This window comes from Muscardinus avellanarius (assembly GCF_963383645.1).
Source record: "Muscardinus avellanarius genome assembly, chromosome: 13".
Taxonomy (NCBI): domain Eukaryota; kingdom Metazoa; phylum Chordata; class Mammalia; order Rodentia; family Gliridae; genus Muscardinus; species Muscardinus avellanarius.
The window spans coordinates 66,678,612-66,699,800 of NC_137799.1; the positions used below are offsets into that span (position 1 = coordinate 66,678,612).

The 21,189-nt window shown below is 42.6% G+C and overlaps 1 protein-coding gene across 1 annotated transcript in view; it reads left to right on the forward strand.

Moving 5' to 3' along the window:
• Positions 1-475: 475 nt before the first annotated feature.
• The window catches only part of GLDC (glycine decarboxylase), a gene marked incomplete at both ends in the record, with an annotated part of 75,865 nt that continues 55,151 nt past the window's right edge, over positions 476-21,189 (forward strand). The window contains 7 exons of the mRNA XM_080708982.1: positions 476-678; positions 2,041-2,205; positions 7,425-7,502; positions 8,401-8,548; positions 8,914-9,110; positions 11,966-12,062; positions 20,846-20,951. Coding sequence (XP_080565108.1) covers positions 476-678; positions 2,041-2,205; positions 7,425-7,502; positions 8,401-8,548; positions 8,914-9,110; positions 11,966-12,062; positions 20,846-20,951 — 994 coding nt within the window. The remainder of the gene's footprint in view (positions 679-2,040; positions 2,206-7,424; positions 7,503-8,400; positions 8,549-8,913; positions 9,111-11,965; positions 12,063-20,845; positions 20,952-21,189) is intronic.

Below are 21,189 nucleotides of genomic sequence, written 5' to 3' on the forward strand. Positions count from 1 at the left end.
GAGCAGAGCAAAGTGAAAGTTTGGTGGTAGCCAGGCAGTGTAGTCACGTAGCAGGGGCAGCACCGCACCTGTCTCCGTGGTGGTGAGCCATTTCTGAAGGTCTGGTCTAATTGGAGAGCACAGCTGCCTGTTGTCCGTGCCTTTTGTGTGACCCCATTTCTGTTCACATTCCCTTTTTAATTGCCTCGCCATGTATTGTGTGTCTCATTCATTCCAGTTCACCACCCACTTGGAATCTGGCAAACTCATTTACAGTTGCTAAGCCAGGCTGTTCAAGGAATTAATTGAAACAAAAATACATTCTGCTGTATGCACATAGGCATACGCATTGTCAGACCAATACATTTCAGGAAATTATTTCAAAGTCTTGACATTGTGCTGCTTGCTAAGGCAACCTGCTTACCACACTCCCCTCTGCGACCAGATACTTAAAACCAAAAGACAGTATATTGATGTCAAAGCCTTCAAAAAGGGGATGGGGAGAAAAGAATGGAGATACATGAACACAAGGATAGGAGAAAAAGGAAAAGGGCTTGAAATGAAAAGCAAAGAAATACATCAGCAAATAACGAAAGGGTTCTCAGCTCGGAAATACCAAAAACAACAGAGCTCTACACCAGCATCAGTCTCCTACAGGTTCACGGTCCATACCTGGGAGTCAGAGTGCATGGGGTTTTGGTGAAAAGGTAGCACGTCTGTCATCCTCTGTCCTGTCACTTACTTTATTTTCTCTAAAACATTTATTGCTTTGAAATTTGAAATAATTTCATTTATTGTCTCTTTTCCCCCACTAGAATATTCTTCTTGAGGTCAAGGACTGCTATCCATATTGCTTATGAACTATAATAGTCCCTGGTACTAAGGAGACAGTAAATACTGCTAGGACAATAGGGTGGGTGTGTGATGAAATGAAAAAGGATGAAGGAAAAAAGCGGGTTGTTTCCCATATCTCAAGCCACAGTCCTGGCTAATAACTAGAGGACATAAGATTAGAATCCACATCTGTGTGACATCTAATAATTTGTTATCTCTGAATTTTTATACATATGGAGTTAATGTCCAGAGATTTTCAATAACTAAATAGTGAGAATTCATTTTGTTTTTGTTCTTTGTGGTGCTGGGGATGGAACTCAGGGGCATTCTACCCTGAGTTACACCCCGGCCCTATTTTTATTTATTTTGAGACAGGGTCTCACTGAGTTTGCAAAGAGCCTCACTAAGTAGCTAAGGCTGACCTCGAACCGCCATCCTCCTGTCTCAGCCTCCCGAATGCTGGGATTACAAGTGTGTGCCACCATGCCTGGCCCGATAGTGAGAATTCTTAACTAAATCTCTGTCAATTTCTTAGACTCATATAGAACAACTCCTGGTTAATATGAGAGCAAAGATTAAAAATGTTTCTAGTATCAGATACTGGATGCTTGGATGTTTTCCTATTGTGAACTTCAAAGGATATATTCTTTATCTCAAAAAGAGATAATAAGTGAAATTTCTATTTATAATATCATTGGCTCACATGGATTTTAGAGCCAGCTTACAATGAGACACATGTCCACAATATGATAATTAACAGTAAACTAGGTGTAATGGCACATTCCTATAATCCCAATACTTGGGAGACTGAGACAGGAGGATTATAGGCTTGAGGCCAGCAAGTGGTAATTTAGTGAGACTGTTTCAAAATTAGAAATAGAATAAGACTTGGGGAAGGTGTACTTCAGAGATAAAATGCCCTGGATTTAATCCCTAGTACATTCCCCCTCCCGCACACAAAAGTAATAGAAGGTTAAAAAATAATATATAGAGAGAAAAATAAATATTGATCATTCCTTAATGTAGAGGGAGAAAAATAAGTATTGATCATCCCAAAAGGATTCTTTTATTACCATGATTTAATTCTGTCTTCTTTACAAAAGCCCAAAGGAGCCTCATTGGCATGTTGTATAATTAATTCTCAAGAGATTCAGGTTCTGAATTCTACAGTGAAATTCTCTGAACAACAGAGGCACAGTGTGGACATGGCCTGTGTTTCCCTCCCAGGATCACCCAGTATACTCCATATCAGCCAGAGGTGTCTCAGGGGAGGCTGGAGAGTTTGCTGAACTACCAGACCATGGTGTGCGACATCACAGGCATGGACATGGCCAACGCATCCCTGCTGGATGAGGCGACTGCGGCGGCAGAGGCAATGCAGCTGTGCCACAGGTGAGAGGTTCAGGCTGAGATCCCTTCTGTCAGGGGAACATCCTCCAGTCCTTCTGCTGTGCAAGGGGGAAGATGCCACTGTGCCTAGTCACTTTCTCTCACACACATGCATGGGCAACACATACACATATACATTTGCGTGCAGGAGAGACACTGTATCAGTGTCATTGTATTGGCTTGCTGAGGTAACAAAAGATCCCATTGATAAAATAGTGTTTTTTTGTTTGTTTGTTTTGCGGGTCTGGGGATGGAACCCAGGGGCATTTGACCTCCGAGCTCCAAGCCCTGCCCTACTTTTTATTCTTTATTTTGAAACTGGGTCTCATTGAGTTGCAGAGGGCCTCACTAAGTAGCTGAGGCTGTCCACGAACTGCAATCATCCAGGTCTCAGCCTCTCGAATGCTGGGATTACAAGCGTGCGCCACCACGCCCGGCTTTAAAATAATGGTTTTTAAAAAGCCACTACTGTTTAACATTATCTAAGAAAGACATTTCCTTTTCTCTTACATAATGTTAGGTTCAGAGATAATTGTTAAGTTCAGAAATGTTACAGCAGTGCTGAGATATTATCAGGGACCTATTCTCACTCTGCCATCTTTAGTGTGAGGCTTCATCTTCACCGTCAGTGGGTGGCTTCTAGACAGTACTTGGGCAGAAAAAAAGGGGAAATGTAAAGGAGAATTCCAGATAAAGAGGCCATTTTAAAAGAGGTTTTGGGTTTTTTTGTGTGTGTTTGTTGTTCTAATATTCAACAACTAGGGGTGTGTGGTGGCTCATGCTTGTAATCCTAGTACTTGAAAAGCTGAGACAGGAGTATCACAGATTCGTAGTGAGCCTCAGCAACCTTATGAGACCATTTCCAAATAAAATAGGGCTGGAGGTGTAGCTCGGAGGTAGAATTCCCCTAGGTTACATCCCCAGTAACACCCCCCACACATACACACATGCGTGTGCACGCATTCACGTACACACACACACATACACACACACACACAAATGTCAACAACTTTCATTTACACTTTGATTCCTACAAGTGACTTGGGGAAATGAGGTTTCTTTTTTTTTTTTTTTTTTTTTATTTTTTTTGTGGTGGTGGTACTGGAGGTGGAACCCAGAGGCTTTCTACCTCCGGGCTATACTCCCAGACCTTTTTTATATTTTATTTGGAAACAGGGTCTCACTAAGTTGCTGGAAGCCTCACTAAGTAGCTGAGGCTGGCTTCGAACCTGCGCGATCCTCCTGTCTCAGCCTCCCAAGTGCGGGGATTACAAGCGTGCGCCACCACGCCCGGCTTGAAATGAGGTTTCTTAGAGGGCACATTGCTGTGCAGTATCTTAGGGTCTGTCACTTTGGGTTGAAGGGAAGAATGGGTACTGGGAAGAAATGACAGTCTCTAATGTAGTTATATATCTCACTCACACTCTCTTATGAAGGCTATTGTACTCAGATTATATGTAATTTTTTTTTTTTTTGTGGTACTGGGGTTCCTGGAAACCCTTCTACCTCCGAACTACACTCCCAGACACCTATTTTTTTATATTTTTATTTGGAAACAGGGTCTCTTAAACCAGTGAGGCTGGCTTCGAACCTGCACAATACTCTTGTCTCCACCTCCCAAGCGCCACCACGCCCAGCGTATATGTAATTTTTTAAGCCTGTTTTCTTTTCCTATTTTACAATATATTGTGACAGTCTCTCCATTTCCTTAGTCAGCTTTCTAGAATATGACTTCTTTTTTCTCCATGGGTATACACTTGCATGGAGATACCATGATTCATTCATTCATTCATTCTTTCTTTCTTTCTTTCCTTTCCTTTCTTTTCTTTTCTTTTCTTTTCTTTTCTTTTCTTTTTTTTTTTTTGGTGGTACTGGGGGTGGAACCCAGAGGTTTTCTACCTTTCTACCTCCGGGCTATACTCCCAGACCTATTTTGTATTTTAGTTGGAAACAGGGTCTAAGTTGCTGAGAGCCTCACTAAATAGCTGAGGCTGGCTTCGAACCTGCGTGATCCTCCTGTCTCAGCCTCCCAAGCGGGGGCATTACAAGCGTGCACCACCATGCCCGGTGAGATACCATGATTTATTTAATCTCTCTATTGTGACACAGTTAGCTTGTTTCTACCACTTACCATTATTAAAATATTTCACGTGCATCTTTGTAATAAGCCTTTGTCAAAACTCATGACTGTTGCCCGAGGAACCATTTCTGGAAGCAGTTACTGGGTCACAGGGCACAGTTATCGATTGTTCCTCCTCTCCTCCCTTCCTTATTCTCTGCTCTGTGAACACAGCACAGCATAGCTTCTTGGTAGAATCCTCCTGCAGATGGGCATCTGGTCATCTGGTTGGGAAATCTGCCGGCTTTCATGATGTGTTCATCTGGCCCGAATGCCCATAGATGCATTTCTTGGCTCCAGCCTACTTGGGGGTGGGACGATGAGGCCCAAACTCACTCAGCAGGTTTGAAGGTCCCGGTGGTGGATTCCAGCCATAGGCCCTTATTTTTCTGGAGCAATCTTAAGGATGAGTTCAGGTTCTTCCTGTGTGTGGGGTGGACAGCCACAAAGGAATGGACAGCTTCTATCTCCTCTGGCTACTGTTCTCAGTGTTTCTTTTCTTTTCTTTTCTTTTCTTTTCTTTTTTTTTTTTGCAGTACCAGGGATTGAACCCAAGGCCTTTTGCATATGAGGCAAGTGGCACACCACATTCTACCACTGTGCTACACCCCCAGCCCTTTTTAAAATTTTTACTTTGGAGCTGGGTGTGGTGGTGTGTGCTTTAGAATTCCAGTACTCGGGAGGTTGAAACAGGAGGGTCGCAGGTTCACAGCCAGCCTCAGCTACTTAATCCCTCTGCAGCTTAGTGGGACCTTGCTTCAAAATAAAAAATAAAATAGGAGCTGGGTATGGTGGCACACGCTTGTAATCCCAGCATTCGGGAGGCTGAGACGGGCTACTTAGTGAGGCCCTCCGTAACTTAGTGAGACCGGGTTTCAAACTTAAAAAGTAGGGCGGGGAGTGTGGCTCGGAGGTCAAATGCCCCTGGGTTCCATCCCCAGTACCACAAATAAATAGATAAATAAATAAATAATAAATAAAAGCCGGGCGTGGTGGCGCACGCTTGTAATCCTACCACTCAGGAGGCTGAGACCGGAGGATAGTGGTTTGTACACAGCCTCAGCTACTCAGTGAGGGTCTGCAACTTAGTGAGACCTTGTTTCAAAATAAAGAATAAAAAATAGGGCAGAGGATGTAGCTCAGAGGTTGAATGCCCCTGGGTTCCATCCCTAGACTAAATAAATAAATAAATAAATAAATAAATAAATAATTAATTAATTAATAAAATAGGGTTGGAGGTGTAGCTAGGAGGCAGAACACCCCTGACTTCCATCCCCAGTACCCCGCAAATTACTTTGGGAGGGAAATATGCCAAGTGATGTTTGCGTATCTGTTTGTATGTTTGTATCACTCTGAATAGCATTACGATGCATAATTACAATGCACCAGTAAAAGTATAACATTTTTTCTTAGTTTCAGTTGGGTGCTGGGGTGCACTAATTACAGTCTCACTAATTAGCCGAGGCTGGCTGCGAACCTGTGATCCTCCCGTCTCAGCCTCAGCCTGCACCCCTAGGCCTGGCTTAAGTGAGAACTAGGACTTCATGCTTGCGGAAGCCCAGGGTTCCCAAGCTGACTTGCAGGGTTTGCCCTGAGCTGCTTAGTGCTGATGGGCTAATCACACTCTAAATGCTTGACTTGCTACCTTTTATTGGGCATTGTACTAAGGCATCATAATGATACTTTTTATTTTATTATTATTATTTGTGTGTGGGGGGTACTAGGGGTGGAACCCAGGGGCTTTCTACCTCTGGGCTACTCCCAGACCTATTTTTTATATTTTATTTGGAAACAAGGTCTCACTAAGTTGCTGAGAGCCTCACTAAGTAGCTGAGGCTGGCTTCGAACCTGTGCGATCCTCCTGTCTCAGCCTCCCAAGCGCGGGGATTACAAGCGTGCGCCACCACGCCCGGCTCATCATTATGATATTTAGATACAAATATATGTGCAAACATCACTGCATTTAGATTTTCCTTTGGGAAGCAGCCTAAAGAGCTTAGGTGTGTTCTTGCTGTGAGTAGCAAAAAAAAATGTTAAATAGCGGTGTTTTGTTTCATCTCATATTTCTTAGGCGCTCGGAGCTTTTTTTCTCCAGATGCACTCAGACCCAAACTGTAAACAGCATTGTGCATTGGAAATAACAATTACTGTATCTTCCCAACTCTGCCTGTTGTATTAAATTTATGTTTATTATAAAATACCTGTACATGGTGAAAAAATCCAGACATTTGAGTGGGATATAATTAAAAGTAAAACCTGCTTTTTTTCTTGTTCTAGTCCTTAGAGGAAGCCACTTTTGGTTGTTCATTGTGTATCTTTCTGGAATTTTAAAGGTATAGCAGAATATACCCATATACCTCCAACATACTCCTTTCTTTTATCCAGATGTGCTCTTATGCATCCATATCAGTTTTGTTTCCTGAAACCAAGGAACGGTAGAAAGCTCTCAGGATGTGGGTCCCAGGCTCTGCTCTTTGTATTTCTATATACACCACAACCTGTCTGAGTGTTTTCCCTCCTGTTATGAACAAGGGTACTTGGTTTCGAAAATCTTCCAAGTACTACTTTTGTCAATAAAATTCCAAGATGTGGTTATTTAGAAGAGTTATTTGTTTGTGTACTGGAGATTGAAACCCTGAGCATTCCACCCCTGAGATAATACCCCCAGCCTTATTTATTTTTGAAACAAGCTTTCACTAAATTGCCAAGGCTGATCTAAAACCTGTGATCTCCTGTCTCAGCCTGTCAAGTACTGGGATGACCAGTGTGTGCCACCATACCCCATACCTGGATTTGTTTGTTTTATTTTTACTTGTACCTAATCATTGTCCTTTGCTGTTCTTTCATTTAGTCATGGTTGCTTTTTTTTTTTTTTTTTTTTTTAGTTTTTTTGAACCATTTTAAGACTGGTTTTACTAAATGAAGTTAGAATGGGAATTGGATTTAAGTAGAATTGTAGTCGGTAAACATTATTAGACATTAATGACTCGATTCTTTCTATACTAAGTTCAGACTCTGCCTAACTATTGTGTTTGCTTTGTATTCTCAGGTATGCTGACTTTTTTTAGTGTTCATGTTTGAATGTGCATTTTCTCTTCAACAGACACAACAAGAGGAGGAAATTTTTTGTCGACCCTCGTTGCCACCCACAGACAATAGCTGTTGTTCAGACTCGAGCCAAGTAATTAATTTTATTTCTGTTGTGAACCCAAAGTAATAGCATGCTCATCTCTACTGTTTCTTTCTAACATCCAGCCTGATTGGAGATGAACCTGCTGTGTGTGTGTGTGTGTGTGTGTGTGTGTGTGTGTGTGTGTTTGTGTGTGTCTTTGGTGGCACTGGGGGTGGAATCCAAGGGCTTTTCTATTTCCAGGGTATATTCCCAGACCTATTTTTTATACTTTATTTGGAAACAGGGTCTCACTAAGTAGCTGAGTCTGGCTTTGAACCTGTGCAATCCTCCTGTCTCAGCCTCCCAAGTGCTTGGATTACAAGCGTGCACCACCATGCCTGGCGTGTGTGTGTGTGTGTGTGTGTGTGTGTGTGTGTGTGTGTGTGTGTGTGTGTTTTACTGGGATTTGAACCCAGGACACCTACCTTTGAGCTACACCCCCTATTTTATTTTTATTTTATTTTATTTATTTTTTTTGGTGATACTGGGGTTTCTTTGGAAGCCCTTCTACCTCCGGGCTACACTCCCAGACTCATTTTTTTAAAAATATTTTTATTTGGAAACAGGGTCTCTTAAGCCAGCGCGGCTGGCTTTGAACCAGCACGATCCTCCTGTCTCCGCCTCCCAAGCGTGGGGATTACAAGCGTGTGCCACCACGCCCGGCTATTTTATTTTTATTTTAAAACAGGCTTACTAGGTTTATGAGCCTCACTACTTGCTGAGGCTGTCCTCGAATCTGATATCCTTCAGCTGCTATGAAGCATGTTACCATAGAGGACCAGCCAGGCGCGGGATGGTACATCGAGGAGGGCACAGATATTGAATGCCATTTCACTGAGAAGAAACTTTATTTCCTTGTCCCTTGTAAAATGAAAGCCTGATTGTGCCTTGTCCTCTGTCTTTCCAGATATTGTGGGGTCCTCATTGAACTGAAGTTACCCCATGAAATGGACTTCAATGGAAAAGATGTCAGTGGGGTATTGTTTCAGTACCCTGACACTGAGGGGAAGGTAGAGGACTTTACAGACCTTGTGGAGAGAGCCCGTCAGACTGGGGTAGGCAGAACCCCCTGGTAGGGGCTCAGAGAGGTGTATTCTAGCTTTTATCCATCCATCCATCCATCCATCCATCCATCCATCCATCCATCCATCCATTCGTCTGTCTACTTATCTAGCATCTAAATTTTGGTGAGTCTTAATTTCTTTACCATGAGCACAGGGAGTGGTAAAACTCTCCTACCTCCTCTTTTCTCTTAGATTATTTTGTTCACTGATTCCTGACATATGGCAGGCACTCAGTAAATATTATGGAGTTGACAGAATATGAACCAACACTGCTTGTCTACCTCTCCTTGAAATTACTCACGATGTACTCTATTCTCAGGGGAAGGTCACATCATCAGATGTTCTTTCCTTTCCAGAGCCTGACCTGCTGTGCGACTGACCTTTTAGCTCTGTGTATCTTGAGGCCACCTGGAGACTTTGGGGTAGATATTGCTCTGGGCAGCTCACAGAGGTTTGGAGTGCCTCTGGGCTACGGGGGGCCACATGCGGCCTTTTTTGCTGTCAGAGAAAGCCTGGTGAGGATGATGCCTGGAAGGATGGTGGGGGTCACAAGGTAAATAGCTCCTGGCCCTCAGCCCCTTCTCATTGTAGTTTCTTCTCCAGCTTATACATGATGATTTCTCACTGAATTTAACTGAGTCATGTTGGATCAACTAAATAAATGAACAACAGGCTGGGCATGGTGGTACACGACTGTAATCCCAGTACCTGGGAGGCTGAGACAAGAGGATCGCAGGTTTGAGGACAGCCCCAGCAACTTAACGAGGCCTTGTTTCAAAATAAAAAAATAAAATAGGACTGAGGGTGTGGCCTGGAGATAAAATGCTCCTGTGTTCAGTCCCCAGTACTGCAAAAAACGTGTGTGTGGAGAAGCCGGGCATGGTGGAGATGCTTATAATCTCAGTACTTTGGAGGCTGGGAAAGGAAGATCACAGGTTCAAAGCCAGCCTCAGCAATTAAATGAGGCCCTCCAGAACTTAATGAGACCCTGCTTTTAAGTAAAAAATAAAATAGGACTGGAAATATAGCTCAGAGGTCGAATGCTCCTGGCTTTTATTTCCAGAGCCATACACACAAAAAGGGAGGGGGGACAACATAGATTTTGATGGGATAATCTATTTGTGGTATGAACTAGTATTTCTCAAACATCACAAATGTGTGCATATTTTTAAAAATATGTTTATGATTTGTAATACATAAGTATTCTAGTCATATAAGTATATTTATTTAGGGTGATAAAAACCTTGAGAGACTGAGTATTTTAAGTATGTTTTGAATCCAACTTTCTCAAAAGTTTTATCATGCCATATGATTATTTTAAAGACAAATGCAGTAAGAGCTTATAGAGCACACCCATGGCATTTTCCATGCTATTCCCTGCCACTTGGTCATTCTAGCAGTTTCTAAATGTATTTTCTTGCACGTTTCTCACTTTAGGAATTTAGAGGAATGCCAGGATTACTGGGGAAATTTAGCATAATCTTTTCACAAAAAGATGGACTATGAACATATGTGAATAGTCCACATTAGTGAATAATGTAAGGGTGATAGAAAATTTTGAAAAGCTTTCGATTTGTTTTAGATTTTTAGTGTAAAAACAGTTTCATCAAGTATTCTTGCATCCTCTTATTTTACATCCTTTTTATCAGGAGAGAGGAAGGGGCTTTCTCATTCAAAAAGTTTCATTTCATTTGTTAATTATTTTGGTTGCTTTTGATAGCAAATTTCTTAATGTTCTTGAAAAATGGATCACAGGTTATAGGTTGGTCAAATAAAAGTTAAAATTGAGTCTTGTGTTTATCAAATTGTATAGGGAGGGAAAAAGTTGAGAGACAAGTGACAAGATTTGGTAAGTGGTTTTTTTGGGGTGTGTGTTTTAATAGTCATCAAATCTGTGTATCTAGTATAAGAATTATATTTTGTCAGATATTTCCTCCTTTCCTGTGTCTGCCAAGAAGCTCAGTGAAACTTAGTCCTCGGTCATCATCATTATGTTAGGCAGGGTAATTTCTTCCCTGGGCAATTTCCTTTCAGTGTTTCTAGTCTTATTGTATATGTTGCTGTGTCCTAGAGTGAAAACTAAAACTCAGTAGTCCTATTTAGAAGAAAAGAGTTTGAAAATTCTCTCATTCTCTCCCTCTCCTCTCCTCTCCCCTCTCTCCTCTCCCCTCTCCCCTCTCTCCTCTCTCTTCTCCCCTCCTCTCTCCCCTCTCTCCTCTCTCCCCTCTCTCCTCCTCCCCTCTCCCCTCTCTCCTCCTCTCCCCTCTCTCCTCCTCCTCCTCTCCCCTTTCTCCTCTCCCCTCTCCCCTCTCCCCTCTCTCCTCTCTCCTCTCTCTCCTCTCTCTCCCCTCTCTCCTCTCTCCCCTCTCTCCTCTCTCCCCTCTCCCCTCTCTCCTCTCTCCTCTCTCTCCTCTCTCTCCCCTCTCTCCTCTCTCCCCTCTCTCCTCCTCCTCTCCCCTCTCTCCTCTCTCCCCTCTCTCCCCTCTCCCCTCTCCCCTCTCTCCTCTCTCCTCTCTCTCCCCTCTCTCCTCCTCCTCTCCCCTCTCTCCTCTCTCCCCTCTCTCCTCTCTCCCCTCTCTCCTCTCTCTCCCCTCTCCCCTCTCTCCTCTCCCCTCTCTCCTCTCTCTCCTCTCTCCCCTCTCTCCTCTCTCCTCCTCCCCTCTCCCCTCTCTCCTCCTCTCCCCTCTCTCCTCCTCTCCCCTCTCTCCTCCTCTCCCCTCTCTCCTCCTCCTCTCTCCTCCTCTCCCCTCTCTCCTCCTCCTCCTCTCCCCTTTCTCCTCTCCCCTTTCTCCTCTCTCCTCTCTCTCCCCTCTCTCCTCTCTCTCCCCTCTCTCCTCTCTCCCCTCTCCCCTCTCCCCTCTCTCCTCTCTCCCCTCTCTCCTCCTCCTCTCTCCTCTCCCCTCTCCCTTCTCCCCTCTCCCCTCTCCCCTCTCTCCTCTCCCCTCCTCTCTCTCCTCTCTCCTCTCTCCTCTCTCCCCTCTCTCCTCTCTCCTCTCTCCCCTCTCCCCTCTCTCCTCTCTCCTCTCTCCACTCTCTCCTCCTCCTCTCCCCTCTCTCCTCTCTCCTCTCTCTTCTCTCTCCCTCCCCCTCTCTCTCCTGAGGATTGAACCCAGGGGTATTTTTACTTCTGAGCTATACCTCCAGTCCTTTTTATTTTTTATTTTGAAACATGGTCTTACTAAAGTGCTGAAGCTGCCTTCCAGTCTGCAACCCTCCTGCCTCAGCCTCCCAAGTATTGGGATTACAGGTGTGTACCATTATGCCCGGCTTGGATATTGTTTCCTTTTGAACTCATAATGAAGTAAATTTGCTGAATTCACTTTAGTTGGGAAGGAAAGAACTAGTCCATTTATGAATCCTCTTGTGCTGTGGTTCTCTGTGCTAACTGGAGGTATTATCTTGGTCCAGGGATGCCACTGGAAAAGAAGTCTATCGTCTTGCTCTTCAAACCAGGGAGCAACACATTCGGAGAGACAAAGCGACCAGCAACATCTGCACGGCTCAGGTAAATCAGTCACAGACCTTACCATGAAATGCTCTGCAGTCTGCAGGAGTGAGCTATTCACTACCTCCTGTGCAGTGTGCTCACTAGAAGTGACAAGATCTTTTTGTGGTCTTATTACAGTGTGTTTTACTGCTATTCTGTGTATGCGTGCGAAATACCTACATTCACTTCATCTTAAGTGTTTTTTTGTTTTGTTTTGTTTTGTTTTGATAATCTCTGAACCCAGAGAGATTCTACTTCTGAGCTACACCCCTTGCCCTTTTCATTTTGAAATAATGTCTTACTAAGTTGCTGAGACAGGCCTTGAACCTCTGATCCTCTTGTTTCTACTTTCCAAATACTGGAATTCATCTCGTCTTCTCATTTGGTGATCTTCTAGTAGGAGCCACCATACCCGTGCCTCAAAGGTGTTTTATTCATTAATTTTACTTGGTGCTGGGAATAGAACCAGAGGCATTCTGCCTCTGAGCTATACCTCCAGCCCTTCTTATTTTTTATTTTGAAACAGGATCTCACTAAGTTTCTGAGGCTGGTCTCTAACTTGTGATCCTTCTGTCTCAGTCTCCCAAGACACCAAGCACACCGGGATTACAGGTGAGTCTCTAGCATTCTTGGCCATAGGCAGGTGCATTGTGGGTGGAGACTAGGGCACCCTCTCTTAGAGTTGGGCCAGAAGTTCTCCAGGAATGGGGTCAGGAAGGCAGAGGGGCTTGAGAAGACTGTGCTGCAGGAGGTGAGAGTCATGGGGCCCTGTCTTTGGGAGCTCATGAAAAGTATTCCTGAAGTAGATGCGATAAAGGCAGACGAGCTTCCTGGACCTTTGACCATCCTTGGAGTTGTTCCAGTGCTTAGGTTAGAGGGTTCAGAAAGCCAGCCAACCCTTAGGATCAGGGGGAGGACTATTCCTGAGCATGAGGTCTGTTCTAGGTACATCTCTTTCCTTGAGTGTCAAAGCGAAAAATCCCACAAGCACCCCAATGGGAGCTACAGTGTTCTCCCCTCTGGGGATGTGGGTTCTGCGAGTCACCCAGGTTTTAGAATGCATTTCCAGAGGGGCAGTGAATAAGAAGTTCTTTGTGAAGTTTGCTCTGTAACCCCTGGTATTTGGAGAATTTTTCTAAGTTGATTTTCTTGTATTACTTTTCTTTGCCTTGGGAAGGTGGCTGCCTCTTTTCAGGTGAAAGAACTTCCAGTCATTCATTGGCAGAAGAAGGACACAATTAGTACAGGCTTTCCCTCTGCTGATCAAAAGAAGTAGGAACAGATATGTTCCTACAATTTTTTTTTTTTTTTTTTTTTGGTGGTACTGGGGATGGAACCCAGGGCATTCTATCTCTGAGCTCCACCCCCAGCCTTATTTTTTATTCTTTATTTTGAAATAGGGTCTCACTGAGTTGCAAAGGGCCTCCTAAGTAGCTGAGTCTATCCGCAAACCATGATCCTCCTGTCTCAGCCTCCTGAATGCTGGGATTACAAGCATACACTACCACACCCGGCTCCTACTTCCTAATTTATCCCAGTTCATTGAAAGCTCACATTTCATCATTTAGCTTGGATTATGAAAGGTCTGTATCTCTGGGTGTGGTGGTGCTTGCCCTTAATCTTAGTACCTGAGAGGCTGAGACAGGAGGACTGTAGGTTCATAGACAGCCTCAAACAACTTAGCAAGGCCCTCCTCACCTTAGTGTGAGAACTTGTTTAAAAAAAGATAGGGTCTGGGGTATAGCCCCCAGATTCAGATTCAGAGGCAGAATCTACCTGGCTTCAATCCCTAGTACAGAAAGAAAGAGAGAGGAAGGGAGAGAGGGAGGAAGGAAGGAGCAAAGGGAGGGAGGGAGGGTGGGTAAAGGTCTTTAGCAATTATTAAAGTGACCTCGGCCCCAGCACCACCATGCTTCATCTCATCTGATTTTCATCTTTTCATTGGTGATCTTCTAGTTCTCCACCATCTATTTCAGTTTTGTGTTCCTTTTCCAGTTGCATAAAACAACTGTTCCTCTAACGCCAGTAGCTTTCTCTTTGTGAGCATGAAATTACCTGCTTTTGTCAGGAGATGACCGGCATTTTTTGAGCTCAGTTTATGCTGTACATCTTTGACCTTAGCCTTTGGCCTCATGTAGCAACGGTTACATATTCTTAATCCTGCGTTTTTCTTCCTGGCATCATAGGGTCCACCTGGATTTTTAAAAATTTTGCATCATTGATGGGGCATGGCTATTTTTTTAATCTCTGGAGGTCTGTTAGTAATTAGCGAGCCGGGCTTGTTGGCATACACTTGTAATTCTAGCATTTGGGAGGCTGAGACAGGAGGATTGCAGTTCATGGACAGCCTCAGCTACTTAGGCCCTTTGCAATTCAGTGAGACTCTGTTTCAAAATAAAGAGTAAAAAATAGGGCTAGCTGTGTAGCTCCAAGGTAGAATGCCCAAGGGCTTTATCCCCAGTACTGCAAAAAAAAAAAAAAAAATTAGCATTATTATTTTGATACTGGAGAGTGAACCCAAGGGCATTCTGCCTCCAAGCTGGGCACCCAGCTCTTGTTCTTTTTTTTTTTTTTTTTTTCGGTACTAGGGATGGAATCCAGGGGCATTCTACCTCCAAGCTACACCCCCAGTCTGACTTTTTATTCTTTATTTTGAAACAGGGTTTCACTGACTTGCAAAGAGCCTCACTTAAGTAGCTGAGGCCGGCTGCAAACTGTTGATCCTCCTGTCTCAGCCGCCCAAGCACAGGGATTACAAGTGTGTGCCACCACGCCTCGCTGTTATTTCTTATTTCTAAGTTGATGAGGGTTTTTATTAAGTTGCTGAGGCTCACCTAGAACCTGGGATCCCCCTGTCTAAGCATGAATTAAAAGTGTGTGCCACTATCTCAGCCCTAAATAATTATTGTATTTTATTTGTTTTTGCGGGTCTGATGATGGAACCCAGGGGCATTTGACCTCTAAACTACACACCCTGCCCTATTTTTTTCATTCTTTATCTTGAAACAGGGTCTCACTAAGTTGTGGAAGGCCTTACTAAGTAGCTGAGGCTGTCCGCAAACTGCGATCCTCCTGTCTCAGCCTCCTGAATGTTGGGATTACAAGTGTGCGCCACCATGCCTGGCTAATAACTATTTTAAAATATTTTCTAGCCGGGTGTGGTGGCACACGCTTGTAATCCCAGCATTTGGAAGGCTGAGACCGGAGGATCGTGGTTTGTGGACAGCCTCAGCTACTTAGTGAGGCCCTCTGCAACTCAGTGAGACCCCGTTTCAAAATAAAGAATAAAAAATAGGGCAGGGGATGTAGCCCGGAGGTCAAATGCCCCTGGATTCCAACCCCAGACCCACCAAAAAAAAAAAATTATATATATATATATTTTTTTCCTTTTTTTTTTCTACACCGGGTGTGGTGATGCACTCTTGTAATCCCCTCGCTTATGAGGTGGAGACAGGAGGATTGCGCAGGTTCGAAGCCAGCCTTGCTGGCTTAAGAGACCCTGTTTCCAAATAAAAATATAAAAAATAGGTGTCTGGGAGTGTAGCCTGGAGGTAGAAGGGTTTCCAGGAACCCCAGTACCACCAAAAAATAAAAAAAATAATAAAAAGACTAAAAACTAGGGCTGGGGGTACAGCTTGGAGGTACAATGCCCCTGGGTTCCATCCTTGGTACCACAAAAAATATTTTTTTTCTATAGACTTTTGAGATTATAGATACCTGAATTCTTACCTTCAACCACAGTAAGTAGTTCTTTCTTTAGCTTTTTCAAAGATAGGTGTATTGAGGAATTTACCAGCTTTTTTATTGAGCTACAACTCAATACAGAATTTACTTATACAGAATAGATTTTTTCTGAAAAATAAATAAATAAATGTATGATAGTTTCACCTAAAAAAAAAAAAAGAAAAAAATATTCTCTGGTAAGAAAGAAAGCAAAAAGAAATATTGAAATGTTATCTTTAAGTCATCAAAAGTTTGGTACCAGACAAATGAAACTGTTATGTGAGATTATCAATGTTAATATTGTATAAATTGCTATAATACTAGATGTCAACCATTAAGCCAAGCGTGGGAAGGAGGGATGGGGAGGGAATGGGGTGGGGATCGTGGTAGGGGCTAACTGGGTGAGATGTGCATGTATGTCTACAAAAGTATTTTCTTTATACCACTATGATGTATGAATACATTGCACCAATAAAAAATAAATTTAAAAAAAACCAAAAAAAAAAAGGATTTACTTATAGAGTATACAGTTCAATTTTTTTTTTTTGTATATTCACAGAGTTATGCAACTATTACCACTACTTAATTTTAGAACATTTTTTAACCATCCCCCAAAGAAACCCTGTTCTGGGCCAGGTGTGGTGGTGCATGATTGTAATCCCAGTACTTGGGAGGCTGAGACAGGAGGATTTCAGGTTTTCAGTCAGCCTCAGCTACTTAGTGAGGCCCTCTGCAACTTTGTGAGACCCTGTTTCAAATTAAAGAACAGAAAAATAGGGCTGGGGGTGTATATCAGAGGTAGAATGCTCTGGGTTCCATCCCTAGTACCACAAATAAAACACACACAAAAACCTAGAAAACCCCTATTGTTATTAAGCAAGCAATCATTCCCCAGCCATATCGTTCACACAGCCCCTGGTAACCACTAAACACTAATCTGCTTTCTCTTGCTATGAATTTGATGACCCTGGATACATACATACGAGATCGTAATGCATATGGCCTTTTGTGCTTTCACTTTGCATGTTTTCAAGATTCAGTCCACATTGCAGCTTGAATTGGTTTTGTATTCTTTTTAATGACAGAATATCCAGTGTATGGATATTCTACAATTCAACTTATGGATAGTTGTGTTGTTTCTACTTAGGGACATTATAAGTAAGGTTCCCATGAGCATTTCTGTGCAAACTTTTGTGCAAAAATGTTTATAGTTCTTTTGGATATATACCTAGGAGAGGAATTACTGGCTCATATGAAAATTTTACGTTTAACTTGCTTGTGTGTTTATGTAGTACTAGGTATTAAACCCAGGGGAATTCTACTTCGGATCTATACCCCCAGCCTTTTGTCCCTTTGTGTGTGTGTGTGTGTGTGTGTGTGTGTGTGTGTGTGTGTGTGTTTACTTACTTACTTTTGTGGTACTGTGGAATAAACCCAGGCATTCTACCTCTGTGCTCTACCCCCAGCCCTATTTTATTTTTTATTTGGAAACAGAATCTTGCTAAGTTAATGAGCATTTTGCTGTTTACTGAGGCTGTCCTCAAATCTGTGATCCTCCTGTCTTAGTTTCTCAAGTACCAAGATTACATGTGTGCCACCATTTTATTTTATTTTATTTATTTTATGATACTGGGGATTGAACCCAGGAACATTCCACCTCCGAGCTATACCCCCAGCCCTATTTTTTATTCTTTTTTTTGAAACAGGGTCTCACTAAGTTGAGGAGGGCCTCAGTAAATAGCTGAGCCTAGCCATGAACCTGTGATCTCCTGTCTCAGCCTCCCAAGTACTGGGATTACAAATGTGTGCCACCACGCCTAGCTCAATGTATATCTTCTTATCATCACATGCTGCCTTTCTTTAAACACCTTGGTTTTATTTATCTATTTATATAATTACATATTTATTTTATTTATACTGAGGATTGAACCCAGGGACACTCTACCTCTAAGCTACAGCCCCAAGCCCAATTTTTTGTTCTTTATTTTGAAACAGGGTCTCACTAAGTTGTGGAGGACCTCACTAAGTAGTAAGGCTGGCTGTGAACGTGTGATCCTCCTGTCTTGGCCTCCCAAGTACTAGAATTGCCAGTGTGCACCACCACGCCTGACTTGGTTTTATTTTTAAGTTTGTTTGATTTATCAAAGAAATTTGAATTTTTTTGGTTTCTTTGTTTCTCTGATCTTTTTTTCCTTTGGTATTCTAATGATTTTCAAAGGTCTTTGTTTTCTAATTAAAGCATTTGAATTTAATAATAATAACAATTATTACTTTTTCAGGGCTGAGGATTGAACCCAGGGCCTCACATATGGTAGGCAAGTGTTGTACCACTGAGCTTTACCCCCAGCCCATTTCAAAGATTTTTAAAAATGATTTTCTACTTCTTATCAATTTGTTACTCATTAACATAGTTATTCAGTCATATAGTTTTCTGATTGTGGAAAGAATTATTTCTAGATTAAAAAGCGACATGAACCAGCCTCTCCAAGGCAGATGTGATGGAGGCTTGCAGAGCATCCTATGACTATCAGGCCTCGGGTTCTATTTACTAGCAGCGTATCTGAGTGTTTATGCACAGGATGCCATGGATTCTTTGGACTGGTCTTCTTCATAGCAGTAAAATGTTGTGGTGCTTCTGTATTTATTTCTGATTGTTTTATGGCATCCACAGCCTTGTCTATGTTTTTTTTCCAGGACTTTTAGTCCAAGAAAGTCTATTTCTGTGTTCTCCGATGTCTTCTTTTCTTTCAAGTTTTCTTTACTGACTGCTAACTTTCCTTTATGCATCTTTTGGAAACGGTTTCTTGTTTTGCAACGTCCCCATTAGAGATTACTTCTCGCAGTTTAGCTGAGAAAAAGGTATACTTAAATGAAATAGATCCCATATTGAACATTATTGAGCTTTAAAGCATCATGTTTCTCGGCGGAGTACAGTGTCTATTTTGTGAAATGCCCCTTCCCAACCTGGCACTGGGTGGCCATGAAGGCAAAGCTTGAGCTGCTGACCTTGAACTGCTGACCTAGTGCACTAGAGATCATGCTGCTGCACTAATGAGATGGGAGGGACCGGGGAGGACAGATTGACCAGGTGGGCAGGCAGAATGAGACTTGAATTTGGACCAATTACCTGGGGTGGAAGTGGGTTATTGGGATGCTGCTCTTGGCAGGTTCTAGGGTGAAAAATCAAGTGAAGAATGACCAAGAGGTTATTCTTAGTGATAGAGGGTGGGCCTCTATCACTTTCCCTTAAGAGGCCACTCATTTTAGTGTCTCACCCAGACATCTTTTTGTGTGTGTGTGTGTGGTACTGGGGATTGAACCCAGGGACATTCTACTTCTGAGCTACACCCCTGGCCCGATTTTTTATTCTTTATTCTGAAACAGGGTCTCACTAAGTTGCGGAGGGTCTCACTAAGCAGCTGAGGCTGGCTGTGAACCTGTGATCCTCCTGTCTCAGCCTCTCAAGTACTGGGATTACAAGTGTGTGTCACCTTGCTTGACTCCCAGGCATCTTTTTCTCTTTCTCCCATCCCCAGTAAGACTTTCCTTTTCCACATGCAGTAGCCCTTCACAGAAGGAGTTTGGTCCCTTTTCTCAAAAAGGTTCCAATACTATTCATTTTCTTTAACACTAGAACATATACTTCAAGGTGAATATTTTTCTGAAACCTCAATCCAGTAGTCCAGAGAGATATCTTTACTTGAGAAAGTGGCCTTACTGTCATCAGGTCATCTAGTATGTCTCCTTCCAATTCATTTTGGTTTTATTTTCTTTCTTCTCACATTGCCACAAATTATTCATTAATTTCTTTTATAAGAAGCTGGAGATTGAACACAGAACCCTGTGCATATAAGCACATGCTTTACCACTGAGCTACACTTCCAGCTCCATTCATCTCTTGATTGTGTGAAATTCAACTTCTTGTTCTGTTTAAGGCTGTGGGAGAATTATAGTCCTGAGTTGTGATTTATTCCCTCCCTCCCTCTCTTCCTTCTTTCCTTCCTTCCTTCCTTCTCTTTTTTTTTTTTTATACTAGGGATTAAAACAAGGGGCATGCCGGGCGTGGTGGCGCACGCTTGTAATCCCCGCGCTTGGGAGGCAGAGACAGGAGGATCGCGCAGGTTCGAAGCCAGCCACACACGCTGGCTTAGGAGACCCTGTTTCCAAATAAAAATGTAAAAATAGGTCTGCGAGTGTAGCCCAGAGGTAGAAGGGCTTCCAGGAACCCCAGTACCACCAAAAAAAAACAAAAAAAAAAAACAAAAACAACAACAACAACAAACAAACAAGGGGCATTCTTTTCCAAGCTACCCTCGAGCCCTATTTTATTTTGAAACAGGGCCTCACTAAGTTGCTGAAGGTCTTTCTAAGTTGCTGAGGCTGGCCTCATGAAAACTGTGATCCTTTTTTCTCAGTCTTCCAAGTACTGGGATTATAGGCATGTACCACCACACTGTCTTCCCTGAGTTTTTGAGTTTGAAAATTACTTGCTGCTTTCATTATTGAAGAGCTGTTTGATTCAGTATAAAATTCTCAGCTCTTTTTTTTTTCCCCCTCTGAAGTCTTTCTTGCTCATCTGTCTTCCAACACTTAATACTGCTTTTTTTTTCTTCTGCAATACCTGGGATTGAACCCAGGGCGCATTGTACCTCCAAGCTACACTGCCAGCTCTATTTTTTTATTCTTTATTTTGAAACAGGTCTCACTAAGTTGTGGAGGGCCTCACCAAGTAGCTGAGGCTGGCCACGAACCTGTGATCCTCCTATCTCAGCCTCCCAAGTACTGGGATTACCAGCATACACCACCATTCCCAGCTGAATACTACTTTTTGATGCCTCCCCTTCGTAGGTGACATGATTGTTATAGTGATTTTAGAATGTCTTAGATGTTGTGTTTAGGTAGTCAGGAAGGTTATAAATGGTCTCCAACTATTGTAGAGAATGCAGGAAAAACTGACCATTTTGCTTTGTCCCCGTTTTCAATTTTGGCATCCCAATTCATGTAATCTCTCCCTCTTGTTAATCATCTTCCATTACATTTTGCACATGATTCTTTAAAATTTTTTTTAATCCTTTTAGGCCCTCTTGGCAAATATGGCTGCCATGTTTGCGATTTACCATGGTTCCCATGGACTGAAGCGAATTGCTAGGAGGGTACACAACGCCACTTTGATTTTGTCCGAAGGTGAGTTGATTATCTGTTCTAAAATTGGGGGTATCGCAACACTGATACATTTGAGTAAGTAAAATTGAAAACTTGGAGTATGTCTCATATAGAATACAAAATTAAAAGTCAAATGAGAAAGTGGGAAAAATATTTTCAACATTTACAGTAGAATGAGTATTAATATTTTTAACTTATATAGTGCTCTTTTCCCACCCTAAACACAAAAAGGATGAACACTCTGATGGAAAAATGAGCA